The sequence below is a fragment of the Acanthaster planci genome, linkage group LG01 (genome assembly GCF_054643075.1).
Source record: "Acanthaster planci isolate LZ-2023a linkage group LG01, COTS_SCS, whole genome shotgun sequence".
NCBI classification, from domain to species: domain Eukaryota; kingdom Metazoa; phylum Echinodermata; class Asteroidea; order Valvatida; family Acanthasteridae; genus Acanthaster; species Acanthaster planci.
In genome coordinates this window covers 450,760-464,939 of record NC_141777.1, presented here as the reverse complement: position 1 = coordinate 464,939, position 14,180 = coordinate 450,760, and the positions used below count along the sequence as shown (strand labels likewise).

Here is a 14,180-nt window from a genome sequence, read left to right as displayed (position 1 = left end):
AAGTGCCCTCATTTGTCCAGAAATGCTCGGTCAATGTTTAATGTTTGAAAAAGTGCACCATTCAGTTCATGTAACTCATGTAAAAAGATGTCAACCAGTCTTCATACATGGAAGACAAGTACAGAGATACACAAAAAGTGATTCTAAGAAAAATTCATTTCCTGGATCCTTTAAGTGAAATCCATAATCATTATAGCCCTGTTTATGCATAGCCTGACTAATGTTGAGTTAACTGGTTTTAATGTCAGCCAGCGTTCTACCGTAGCCAGGATGAAATTAAAGGAGAGGGGCATCTGCTCGACTTGCTGGAACTTTTGTCAAAAAGAATATAAGTTACCATCATTCCAAACTTATTCTGGTTATCGACATCTCAAGGTTAGATGTTTGTGCCGAAACTTTCAACGATACCAAAAATATTAAGAAAAATAGTTTGTTTCAGAATCATTCATGTACCACCGCCACGGTCTTACCAAAAATCGTCCTCGTAAACCAAGACGAGATACCGGTAAATGCATTTGAGAAAAAAACTACAGAGAGAGGAAGACCAAGTTAGTTGTAGCTTACTTTGATAGTTTTTGAGGTGACACCATTTGAAAGGTTCGGGCAACTACCGTACTGCCAACCATGCTATCACGGCTGTGCACAATCGGGACCTGTAGTCTGGCTGCTAACCCATCTACTCTTGCTATTAATTTGTCAGTGGGGCGGCAGGAACCAGTATTGTGCATGCCGAGCATACGTGATGTCTCCACAGAGCTAGCTGTACTGTGGAAACCTGTGCATGTGCACGATGTGTGTACTGTGTCGCGTTGTGGAAGTTTCATTCGATTTGGGTGCATTTTGTCAATATTCTGGTAACTTTTTGATGGTGTTTTTGAAGAATTCTTTTTTCAAATCTCTGATAGTAATGTTTCTTAAACTTATTAGCATTCCCCAGGAAAACAGAAGCGTTATCGATTACGTATCGGGGGGATTTTCAGGGCGTCAGGGTTTTTGCTCAGTGTATCGGCCCAATATGCTTTTGAATGCCTGACTAGAACACTGATGTCAGCCTAGAAGCAAGTCATTTTGTTTGTGTTTTGAATACTGAGCCACTCTTTACAGTTTCAACTGCACCAGGATTCTCAGCAGGTACTTTAAGTTCAAGTCACCCAATGATCTTTTCTCAACAATAGATTGTTTTTTAACAGTTCCTCACAAAAATGAAGCAACAACGAGGTAGGGCACACCATTTTCTGAAACCTTTCACTGAAAGAGGAGTCCCTAAATGAGACCAGCCAATGAAAATGCTTCCTTACTTGTTCCAGTGAGCCTTGGAGTTCTTGTAGAGAGCAGGGAACATGATTGGCAGGATGGCAGCAGCATTGTCACTGATGAGACTCATTATGTATTCGTTATTCCAATAGTAGAGCGCCCTCTCAGCAACCTGCACAACACATGCAATCAAAGTTGAGTATCAAAGAAAATTCATGGCTACATGTATGTCCAAATCGGCCATTTAGTCTACAGCTACGACTACTTACCGTATAGGGTCAATGTTAAAGACCAAAGCCATAGTCACGACACAGCTGAGGTGGACACGGCCTTAAACGGCCAATTTAGGTTTCATAGGGTCCACCGTTTCCATTTTCCTATGTTTTTAATGGGATTGCAGTGAAATTTTCGGGGGAACATTTTGGGACAGAGAAAGTTGAATTGAGGTCAAAACCTCCACCACTAAAGGACGAGTTCTTCCTTCACAACCACTCAGCAGAGTCTTAAAAAATTTGTTTGAGTGCGAGAAACCTATGCAGCCCAAAAAAGCTCCTAATTTTATTTCCTTTTCCTGTCAAGTACTTATCATCTTATCCAACATCCAAAAGCATTTTGTACCCATGAACAGGTATGCAGGCTGTAATTTGAATGAAATAGTAGCGTGCACACTTTATGTTCTCACAAAATTGTTGTTCTCTTTTGCAGTCCAACATGGATGGAACAAATATCTTTCCTGTTAAGTTTAGCATTTAAGAAAGCATTGATTTTTTACTTCAAAACAGAAATCATCCTCTGGTCTCATATCAGCTGTAGCATCCACTCCCACATGAAGAACAGGTTGTGGGGTACTCAAGGCATGGCAAAAATGTAAAAACCATCAGGGATACAATGTTCACTTGACGGTAATGTTACTGGCTCCCTTTACTCTGTTTTGCGGCATCTGCTTCTTGCTATTATTATGTACATGTACGTACACACCACATCACAGAGTAATGTTCAGTAATGACACAAAACCGTAACACTGCAAGGATTAGAGACCAGGAAGTTCTCCTGTGGACTTGATCACAGCGGTTCAAATGACAAGTCAACTGGTAGGTAACAGGGGATAAACAACAAAAGAATGCCCTTTTCAATGTTCATTTTGCAACTCACTTGACTTGTAACTGTTCTCTGGGAAAAAGTTTTAATCTGGATTTTTCATTTTTAAAATAAAGTAAAGCATTTTTGGAGTGTACACGTATCTGTTACCCGTATGAGAAAAATGGCACTATACTTCAATTTCTGCCTCCTGGGATATTTTTCCACAGGCAGGAGAAATCTACACATGAGCTTTACCTGAAAGTGCGGGCTCGAGACACACTTGGCTAGCTGCTGGAACAATGGTTCAATGACCTTATTAAATTCAGTAGGCTCGATGACATCAAGAATCTCCTCCAACTCATTGAGAAACATCACCTGCAATGCCAAACAATCCCACGGAATGAACGCGACAATTTTGGCTGAAACAATGCCCTAGCCATTCAGAATCTGTTAAGTGGCCAAATATTGTGAGCCCTGAGAATGAATGGGACAATCTTGGCTGAGTTCAGAATATGTGTGGTATTGTGCTAAAGCTGGCATGATGATTCACCTAGTACCAGGGGCATTGTGTGTATGCAGTGGTGCTATGCTAAGAATGGTCAACATTGATTCAATTCCTGAAGCACTGATTTCACATTCACTTGGTAGTTGTACAAGAACCTAGCTGGCTGTCTGAATAGCGCATGTGTACAGAATTCCAGTTTGCAAACGACCATGGTGTTGAGAGGTGTGCCTGGCTGTCTAGAAATTCCTAAGACTGCTTGTTGTCACAAGTAAAGAGCAGAGGGGGGGGACCAAAGAAAGGCGTTAGGCAGAGGGGGATCTGAGTATCCTATCAACACCCTTAAGAACATTGTGGGCATAATCTGGTTATACAAATGAGTCTACAAATGCATAAAACTCCAGGGACTAGCGCACCTGCTCTCAATCCATAGCAATTCAAATATTCATATGTCTGATGATGACTCCAATTCTGTGGTAAGAAAATTTACAGGCAGCAAGCCTGAACAAACCTTACCTCTTTGGGACTGTGCACTTTTGGCCAGTACTTGAGGAGGAGCTTTAGAACCTACAAACAAGACAGCCAAAGGGAAATATTCAAAGTCTGTCAACAAACCATATTAAGTGTACCGGTAGATAAAATCAATATAAAAATATAGAAATATTCTTTAAGCTATTGCTAGGATGACATTTTAACTTCCCCTTTTTCAGCAAAAATGACTCAAGAAAGCCAACTGGATGGACTGAAATCTCAGTTTACTAAAAGATCACAGAAGCTATGCTTGTTTAAATGTTAGTTTTTCTTAGTCACAAAAACATCTACTCATATTATCCTACAAAATGTTCAAATTCGTTGATAAATTATTTCAATAAATGACAATTACATTGGTTCAACTCTATTACAGACATTTAATTTGCTCCCTTTTATAATACACAATGAATTTTTCTTGTTCCCAAAGAGATATCTGTTTTGCTCATTTTCATGAACAACACTTATTTTGCTCCTTCATTTGGGACTGGATCTATCTGCAATGAAAGTTAGATTTTTTGCCAAAATTACACTCAGAGACAGGCTGCATTACCTTCAATTCTGCAATTTCTACAAAAACTCACTATCTGAATAATTCCTGTAAACCAGATTAAGTTTGCACGAGTTCAAAGGGAAGAGTGACAAACAACATCCTTACCTTTTCTGTAAGTGTGGGATCTTTCTCTAAGAACTGCACGACACAATATGCTAACTGCAACAAAACAAGGGGTCGGGAGGGATCAGGGAAACGATAGTCAATGTCTTGCACAACTCTGTACCCGGAAAATTTCTGAGGAGCCCCATGTAGTCCGGCTCCATTCCGCATTATGCAAATAGCCATGTTTGATCAGGCGCCATTCGTATCAGCCATGATCTCTGTAATAACTGTAACCATTGATACACGTACACTGTATGCGAGGGCACTCCCAATGCAATAGGCTGGCTATTTCCACTAGAACTGACAGCCAATGTAAACAGTATGTGTACCAGACCTACATGTACGACACTCTCTCTTTTACAAGGTGCTTAAGGATTTGGGAATAACTGTTGCCTTTACGTTAAGTTTGCATGTACAGGTAGTTTTAGTTTAGATCTCAATTGATGCATCTTTTGCAAATTCGGTTACATTTTCTCTGTTGGATTATCCAAAATCACTTTCTGCAAATAAAGATTTCCATTCAGAGGGTGCATCAGAATGACAAGAACCATTCCACACACCAACTTTTTCAGCAGACTACATGCAAGACTTGCATAGCAGACACCTTACTGGTATTTCCCTTTGATGACCTCAAGGAGGACTGGTAGCTTCAGTTTTTTGTTTGCTTACAAGATTGTTTATTGTTAATTAAACCCTTACATGAAGATTAAAATATGGAAACAGACCCAAAAAAATTCATGCAATTAGCTGAAACCGTAATCAAAAACAGATCACTAAATCATTTGAATAAATAATCATGAGCTTGCGGGCCTTGTGTAATTTTAATTGCCACAGAGAATAGTGCAGGGAACCGGTGAAAAAGCATTACAGACACTAACGCGTATTTGTAACACTTTTTTTGCAATCCCATCATCCATCTCTCTAGCAATCTCTTCCTCTTATCACGCAGCATTCACAAATATTCCTCCAACCCTCACTCCCTGGGGTGTGTGGAAAAAAATATTGAAATTGCAGGATTTTGCCCTGTTAGAGTTTTAATAACTCACCTGTGGGTGATACACGCTGAGTGACTTGGCCTTGTGAAGAGGCATCAGGACTCGTAACAGAAATAGCTTGTGTTCCTCCTTCAGCGGTAAGGCAAAGCCGTTGATGATACTGCAGAACCGGGCCGACAGAGTTTTCATTTAACAACAAATTCCAATTAGAAGACCCCAAATGTATATGTACTCAAAGCATCAGACAGTACAAAAGTAAATGTACAATATGCAATTAAAACATTCTGGCTTGATGTCTGAGTGAGTAGAGGAAAAAAAAGATGCATTTTTTTTATTGAAAAAATTCTTTCATATGCTGAAAAACTACAAGCCACTAATTCCCTGTTATAAACAGAAAAATTGATGAAACCAAAATGCTCTCATCCAAACCAAAACTCACCTCCCCAAGATTTCTAGTAGTTCAGCAACACCATTGTGATGCTCTGTTTCATACACAAATCTGCCGGAAATGATGAGAGAGAGCAATGAGTGGTAGCAAGTTCTGGGTCAAAGGTCAGCGAGTTGCTAAGTTCTGTTTGCAGAAAACACGTACTAGTCGGCAGCTGCGACATTGCATAAGCAAATACGCAAGCATGTTGGAAGGCAGTGACAAAAAATAACTCACACAAAGGAAAAGGCCGACTTGATCTGATTTGCTTGTTCTCGGATAGACCAATCTCCAATCTGACTTTAATTTGAAGACTCTTTGGGTATTTACAAAACCCTGGCAAATACTATGCAGTCCATGCTTAGAAGTTTTCTCTTAACATACATGTACATGTAACATGACGGGCAAAGGCATTTCAGGAAGTGTACCATGTCCATAGGAGCGGGCGTATTTCCAAATCTGTGTATTTCTGTTGGCTGGTTTATATACGCCAGAGTGTTGAGAGACTTGGAAGGCGCGCATATTTCCATGTACTATGTAAATTGGACATCAAAAATCATGACTGAAAATCCTCTTTACCAAAATGTTTGCCATTTCCAGTTATTAGTTCAAGATTATGCAAAAGTTTGCCACTCAGCTGCAAAGAAAACTGATCCACTCTAAAAATTTCAGACCAAGCAAAAAAAGAGTCACTCACAGCCTCACGAAAATATCTTAGTTCTGACTGTTGGATACATGTGGGTACAACAGGTTATATTTCATGAAGAAATTAATTTCTATGTTCATTAAGCTTTATTATCCATTGTGTGGATGAGTACATATATATGTAGCTATTGTGGACTTACAGGTAGCTGCTACATGTAGTTTACATTTGTGGCCATAAATGACTGATTTTTGGCAATCGCTTTGGATGTTCTCATAATTAAGTAAGTATCATTTAAATTACTTCGATAAGAAAATCTGAAAATTTTGTTTTCAAAGACAGTGCCATCTTTCCTTATCAGCCTTTGTAAAAAGTACCGTACATATATCCGTGCACAATTCTGAAAAAGATGCCATATTGTCATTACATGTACCTTGCATCAGCACCGCGTGATCAATCAAACATTAAAAACCTGCGTTTGTATCTAGTGATCATATGGCTAGGTTCTAGTGCCTTTTGTATCTAGTGATCATGGGACTCGGTTTTATTGCCTTTAAGAAACAGGCATGTTTATCTTTTAATCATAACAAAGCAGCTTCTTTTCAGCCCCGAACTGTAGATAAGATAATTGAGTTTAGAAACTGCTTCATATTTTACTGGTACTGGTAGCAAGTCAGCTCACAATTTCGATTCCAAACTACACACTGGCTTTAAAAAGGTCAGATTTTCTTGATTTCTCGGAAGAAATGGCTCACTGTAATTGAGGACAAGACACAAAACGCCATGCCATGTCAAATACATGTAAGTCAATACTGTGGCTTCAACTTAAGTCACATCAACAAGATTTCACGTCATTCACACCGCAACTGGACTGGGTAAGCCTCTGCATGCACCTACATGAACACATGCTTCAAGTGTAGCTGTGGTGAACTTTGCTTAGAGCAAATTTTCCTAGAACATCAGACGCTTTTTCAATATATGAAAACTCTTTTACATTCCCATTTGGTAAAATGCAATGAACAGTGCACTTTTAAAAACTGTTTAGATTATCCATGCTTTCCTGGACAGTTGAGGGCGCAGTTGCTGTAATGTAATCAAAGTAGTTTGGTGCATAGGTTTCTCTATTCTAACTGTGAACCAAGAATTTATTTACTGAAAACTTTTCTGAAAAAGGGGGTTGATGCAGCTTCTTGCTATTCACATAAACAACAATGAATCAGCACAGAGACTAGTTAGTCCAGCAAAATCTACAAAATGGAGGCCTTTTTTGTATACAAACCAATGTAACACTGAGGCTTCTTTCTTAGATGACACCACAGTTTTTCTTAGAAATATGGAAATGTTCATTAGCATCAAATTAAAACCCAAACTACCATTCAAAACAGTGAAACAAAAATTAAAAAGAAGGTTAACTGAGGTGCATTTTAAAGTTTATAGTAAAACGAAATTGATAGCAGCTACCCTTCAGGTGAATATTTGTATTAACATGCAGTGGACAGGTGCTATAATAGTAGGAACAAAGTCTCCCCACACAAGAGATGGTCAATATGAATTTCAAATACGGTAACCAGCATTCAATCCTACTGCTACAGCATCAGCGCTCTTACCTATAAAATATATGATTGATGTGCTTCCTGATGTATGCCCGCAGCCCCAGAAACTTGCCATAGATCCGGTGTAGAGTGGTCTTGAGGAAATCGCGCTCCCTGGGATCCTCACTGTCAAACAGCTCCAGCAACTGTGATCAGGAATTGGGAAACACACCAACATGTACAGGAACATTGTTTATACGTGGATGCAAGACACTTTGGTTTCCTCCTGCCTCTAAAACTGGACCTTCTTCCTAACTCCGTAATGTGATGCTGATAAATAAAGTGTATGAATAAACGTACAGTTATTGGCGCAAATAGCCTGAGTTGCTGAAAGCGCCATTAAAACAAAACAATAACAAAAAGTACATATACATGTATGTTTTCATATCCCAGTACATGGATGTGTAAGGCCCTTTTAAGAAACCTAGAATTTGTTATCAAGGTTGCCCCAATTCCACCTTCCCCATCTTATCCAAATCTGAAGAAGACATACATGTACCACACAAAAAGATGAAGAACTATACAAACTCGCATAATGAAAACTTCCAACAACTTAATCCAGCTATTGCTGTGATTCAGTTTCTCTTTTGAAAGATAAGGCTTGCAACGTTTGGGCATTTCATGGTAAACATTAAGTTCAATGAAGTTAAACTGTCTTCAGTAACAACAGACCAAAACATAATGAGGTCAAACTTTGTTTACATTTGGGCTTTCCTATGGGGACTCGCTGGATTGAGACCAACCTATCAGCCCGTTCCCATTTGAATTGGGAAAAGGTGGATCTTGATCCAGCATTTTGGTGTGATCATTATCTTACTGCAACGAAACTGCAAGTTGCACTCCCACTAGTGCTTGATCCAACTTTTCGGACGGAAATGTCGAGCTTGAAAGGTCACTGAGTTCGGTATTGCGCATGTGCTAGAGTGCGCTCTGTGGCAGTGTGGCGTGCTGTGGCGGCATGCGTGTGACCCTGCAGTGTTTTGGGTGCAGAGTTCTACTGAGGTGACAACCTTGAATTGGACCGAATGTTCAGCCTAGAACGCTGTCTCTTCAAACTTTGCTTCCGTTTTTGATACTCTGTCACACGCAGCAGGCTATACGCTAAGACGATTCAGACCCACCTATTGCCTTCCAATCTGATCGTGATCCGCCAATTGCCAGATCTGATCCACCAATTGGGGGATCTGATCCCGCAATTTGGCAAAAGGTGGATCAGATCCCCCAATCAGTGGATCAAGTGGGAACGGGCTGTCAGTCACTGACATACCAGTAGGAAAGCGCACATGTAAACAAAGTCTGACGTCAGTATCTTGCAGATCTATTTCCTTCCTAAGATGACTTTTTTTTCCTTGTATACAAAATATTTTTCACCAAGGCTTGCATAACACATGTGCCTGTTTGAAGGTTAAAAAGTTTGACTTGAGATCAAATGATGCCATTTTCATCCATGTGCTAGAGACAGCTCCTTGGCATTCTGCATGTCACTCATTTCAATAAACGAACATGTACCAGGTATTTCATGGTTCCAGTACACAAAGATGTAACATGTTGCACTGTGCCTTTACATACATGTAAATGTACATGTGATAAGCAATGCTAAGGTGTGCTTGCTGTGGAGGTTTACAAGACAATTTGAATTAGTGGGCAAACCTGTTCCACTCAAGCTCTGTAAACTAATTACTTTGCCTTATACACCTCTATGCTTTGCCTGCAGAATTTCTCACTAATTTCCTGTAGAAGTTACGGTACATGTACATGTGGTACTTTTCATCAAGCTGATGAGAGTGCTTCCTCTAATCTGATCCGTGTAGCAATACCACAACAAGCCAAAAGTACTTTACATGTCATTCCTGGGATTATGAAATATGATAAAAAAAGGGTTGAAGAGAGTGTTTATTTGATTTCAGATTTATGCATTTTGAGCTCAGTTTTGAGACACTGAGAATGGAAACAAGCTATACGTGTATCACAATACATGTACATACACATACATGTAAATGTCTGTATGTTTGTTTCAAGTTTTTTTTGTTTGTTTTTGTTTTTGCATTTTGAGTAATTTCTCTTCAACAAGCTCAACTGTCAAATCCCAGAGAGAGAGAGAGAGAGTACATGTACACAAAAAGATGAGCTTTAAATAGCTGTAAGGCTCATCACAGTGAACTGGGAAAAACGTCGGTGGAAAACAGTCTGCACATGTTGAAAACACCAAACACCCCAGAGAGATGCGAATCAGCACCTCTAACACTTGAGGCCTTGCCCTTTCCCGATGACCACTTGTCTCCTCACTAGTCCATGTGAGACCTGCACAGCAATTAAACCACGTAGTTTCGTGTGAATTCAAAGGTAACAACGGGCGGGCGGCCATGGGGACACTGAGAATGATACATTTGTGGACTTACTGCTTTACTGGACGACAGCCAGATCAGTGATGAGAGTCTGGCTTCCGGGTCGAAAAAAATAATTAAATGTGGAGTACTGCAGGTGAAAAGATATTTAAGTATGATCTGCATGATATCCTATGCTCGCTGGCTGACTTTTCATCAGTTTGACAGAATAGGTACAGGTTGGAACCACAATAATTTGATTCATGAATATACATTGCAATCATTTGCAGAATTCTGTAAGGGTTCTCATTTAGTCCACACACAAGATGAAAATTCCCTTTGGAAGCAACCTCAGAGGTAAATAAAAGTGATATGAAGTATGCCATTCAACAATATCCCAGCTATCTCAGTGTACAGTGCCTGTTTGCCTCAGTGAGAAGAATGAATGCACCACCTCCAAGACAAACTGATCTACCCTGAATTATTCAAGGACAAGTTCCTTTGGTCAGTTACTGCAGTGGTACATAACCGCAGACGCCATGTTTTCTCATCATGCCAAAGACTCCACATTGCCATAGATGAATCCTTGTTTTAGAAAGCTTGTTAGAGGATGACAAATGATATAATTTTTATGACTCTTTTTCCTATTATTCGAAAGGCATTTCCATTTTTTGGTGAGCCTCAAATATCAATTACTAAGGTTTGAGGAATCTGAGGAATGTCTCCATGTACATGTACCTCATTGCTTTTTCCAACCACAGTGTTGTAAATGTTTTGCACCGGGCTGCCAATGGAACAATTTTTTTTCACTGCATGTCATGCTGCCCCCCAGAGTTTGCTCAGGAAGCTAACTGTTGACTACATCATTTCATCATCTTTTCATGTTTCATGTATGTCTACTCTCCAGTCTCTTCTGTACTTACTGGTAGCATTTCCACAAACTGCTGAAAAATCGTTGTTTTTGTCAAGAATTTTTTTCTTTATCCTTAGTTTTCTCCCTGAATCCCTTAGACTTTGTACAGGATTTGTGTCAGCAGCATTTCAGCCAATTCCAAATCTTAAAATTAAATTTAAACCAAGTTGAGACCCTAAGCTGAAGCTGTGCTGTACACTGAACACTGGCGTAATGGTGCCATCTTCACAAGTCAAATGACAAGCCATTATAGGTCATTTCTTTGATGGTCAATACCCCGAAACAAAAAGTCTGTACTCACACTAGATTTTGTAAGTTGTAGATGAAAACTGAGATGACATCATGATGACGTCTCACTTTTTTATAAACTATTTAATTTTTCTTCTTAAATTTGTTTCCAACATACCTCCCGGACAAAACAAGATATTCTCAAACATTTTTACGCAAGAGTTTTGCGAGGAAGAGTTAGTATGACCACTTGGCAGAAATTGGTGTGATGTCATGATGATGTCATCAAATTCATAAATTTTTGTTTCACATATTACATTCATCCAATCATCTTGAAATCTGGTGAGAAGATGCCATGTTCTTTAAATTAACTATGAAATTTCATGTTGATGTCACCAGCTGAGTTTTAAGTTTATCTATTTTTTCCTGTGAAATTTCACATTTGTGAAGTCCTTCAAGATTGAACGTATCTATACAATGTCATCATGACATTCTCAAGTGACTGAGTATGGATTTTTAAATCTTGAAATGACTATCATTACAATGTACAGTACATGTACGTTTTTCTCTGCAGCCAACCCAGTGAGAAGTCTCTTCAAGCTTTTTAAAAGTGGAAAAGCTTTGTGTTTGGTGCCAAACAGATGTAAACTTCTTTTACTTCTAATTTTTGCCTGGACTAGGTTCAACTTACATGTAAGTTCCCATAAACTTGCCTTTTGTGTGTGTGGGCTTTTGGATTCTTTGCTTGTACAATTTGTCTTCAGTCTTTATCAGTGTCTTTCATGTTCAGCTCAAAAAACAGCAAATACATTTTTTTGTTCTTTTGTATGCCACCTTCTTGTCTATGAAGTTCACAAACCTATAAATCAGTCTGTTCTTTTTAAAATTCTGCTGCTGAAGTTTATTTTGTTTTCTGATATTTGTCTATTTCTGTGAGATGTACATGTACCAAGTTGTGTTGCAACATTTCAGTTACATTTGGAGATTTCATTGTTCCTTTATATTTAAATTAATCCACAAAAACAGAAATGTTACTTTTGTGAAAAGAAAACGACAGCACTGCATACCAGTAATTTGATTGGATTAATTTCCCAAGTTTAAACTTAAGCATGAATACCGTAAGTAATCTCTTTCACTAAAAAGGTGATATTTTCACCTGACACTGACCATTTCAACACGCTCAGACTGCACCAAATATCATCCAATAACACTGTTTTTGGCTTCCATCAAATACATGTACATGTACTGGTTATATAACGAAAATAATCCACAAATTATGCAGTTTATCTCAGACCACTGAGCTCCAGGCAGTAACAGAATCACCTGCCAAGATGCACTAATCCATGTTTATAATGTATACATGTACTTGTTGAATAGCTGGGAAATGCCAGTCCCAAGTCTCCAGCACTGTCATGCTCACAGTCACAGCACCTTCCATCCCGGGAGACAGTATTACCGACAATACACCGGATGCTACATGTGTGAACTGCAAAACACACAGGACCCCCCCCCCCTAATTCAGCCTGCCTGGCTTTACAAGAAGTCAGATGTTTATTTTTGCACATGATCTTCCATCATGGTCCATTTTCGTCTCTGTCTGGTCCATCTGCAGCATTTTGGCTGAGCTAGTAGAGATATGAAAGATGCCAGTCTACATGTATGTTTCCCTGTGGCAGATCTTGTTAAGGGCCTTTTATGTTTGTTCATGGTTTGTTATACTCATACTGGTAGATTACCAATGTGTGACGTCATTTAGAACCAGTAAATGCCATACAAACGAATGGGGTACGCGCGCGTTGGTTCATGCATTGGTTCTCGTGCTAATGCCTCTTACACACATAAGCGTATCGGGTAATTGCGCACAACGTAATAACTTCCGTAAATCTCAGTACATATACTTTTGTATAAAAAAAGCCAACTTAAAATATGTGCAACTGTTGGTGTGGCGTATGGGTGAAAGCACACTGCATGTACTTATGTAGATATTTCTGCGGCATCTGAAATGATCTGCCTGGCTGATTTGACAGTTGAGTGAACATTTGATACATACTGCTTGTTCACTCACTCAGAAGTACAGGTACAGGTACATGTACGTACATGTATACATGGTTTGTATTTTTTTTACAAGTAAACTCAATATAAGATCACTCAGTAGGCTTAGAATGAACGCAAACAAGAGGGTCTGCAACATCATGAAGCAAGCACTACTACTATATTTGATAACAAGTATTTTCCTTCCTTGATATACTAGGACATGTATACAGGGCATCAGTATTTTTTCCATGGACATTACACGCACATGTACATGTACCGGTATCTATCTTCCAATTGAATAGAAATCATTGGGACGTACAACACATTTGCATCAGTATTTCCTCTTGACGTGCTCAGAACAATGGGCAGCACTTTTGGTATGATTTGGATAGAATCAAATGTACACAATTGTGCAAATTCACTGGAGGAAAAATGAGACTAGCACATATACGGTAGCACCGGTATACAGTTGTATAAAACCTATGCAAACCAAAATCATGATTTGCAAGCTGCTGAATCCCTACTACAGTACATGTACCAGTGTATTAGAGCCTTTTTGGCCCATTAACTGTTAGGTTTGTAGAATAAAAAAAAGAAGGGTAAACACGCCTAACAGGACTGCCAGCATGTACACGTACATATATACCAGTATATCTGTGAAATCCGGTCAATGTGGGACACTATGGAAGTTAATTTACTGGTCTTCAACCATTAAGTGTACAAGTGGAACACAGGTGCATGTATTGCATGCACATGATTTACTGTACACTTTCCAAGGCAATGGCCATCTGTGGCTACATGTACATTGACAAGGTACCAGGTAGTCCAGTTTTATGACAATCCATCAAAACAAGGAAGAGATGGTTTTAACACTTTTCCATTTCAAACACTAATTCTTTTTATCCACTTGAAATGGAGAAAAAAATTCATATGAGAACAGTGATTCTTAACCATGAAAAAGTGTTAAAATTTAAAGTGACACTGACTGGAAATGACTGGAAA

General features: G+C 39.1%; 1 protein-coding gene across 1 annotated transcript in view; it reads right to left on the bottom strand.

The window, feature by feature from the left end:
* Positions 1–14,180, bottom strand: part of LOC110977614 (serine/threonine-protein phosphatase 2A 56 kDa regulatory subunit gamma isoform-like) — a 57,495-nt gene that overhangs the window by 6,098 nt on the left and 37,217 nt on the right. The window contains exons 7-13 of the mRNA XM_022231899.2: positions 7,695–7,825; positions 5,457–5,516; positions 5,069–5,177; positions 4,023–4,076; positions 3,353–3,403; positions 2,590–2,709; positions 1,299–1,426 (exon numbers count right to left, since the gene is read on the bottom strand). Of these exons, the coding sequence (XP_022087591.1) occupies positions 1,299–1,426; positions 2,590–2,709; positions 3,353–3,403; positions 4,023–4,076; positions 5,069–5,177; positions 5,457–5,516; positions 7,695–7,825 (653 nt within the window). The remainder of the gene's footprint in view (positions 1–1,298; positions 1,427–2,589; positions 2,710–3,352; positions 3,404–4,022; positions 4,077–5,068; positions 5,178–5,456; positions 5,517–7,694; positions 7,826–14,180) is intronic.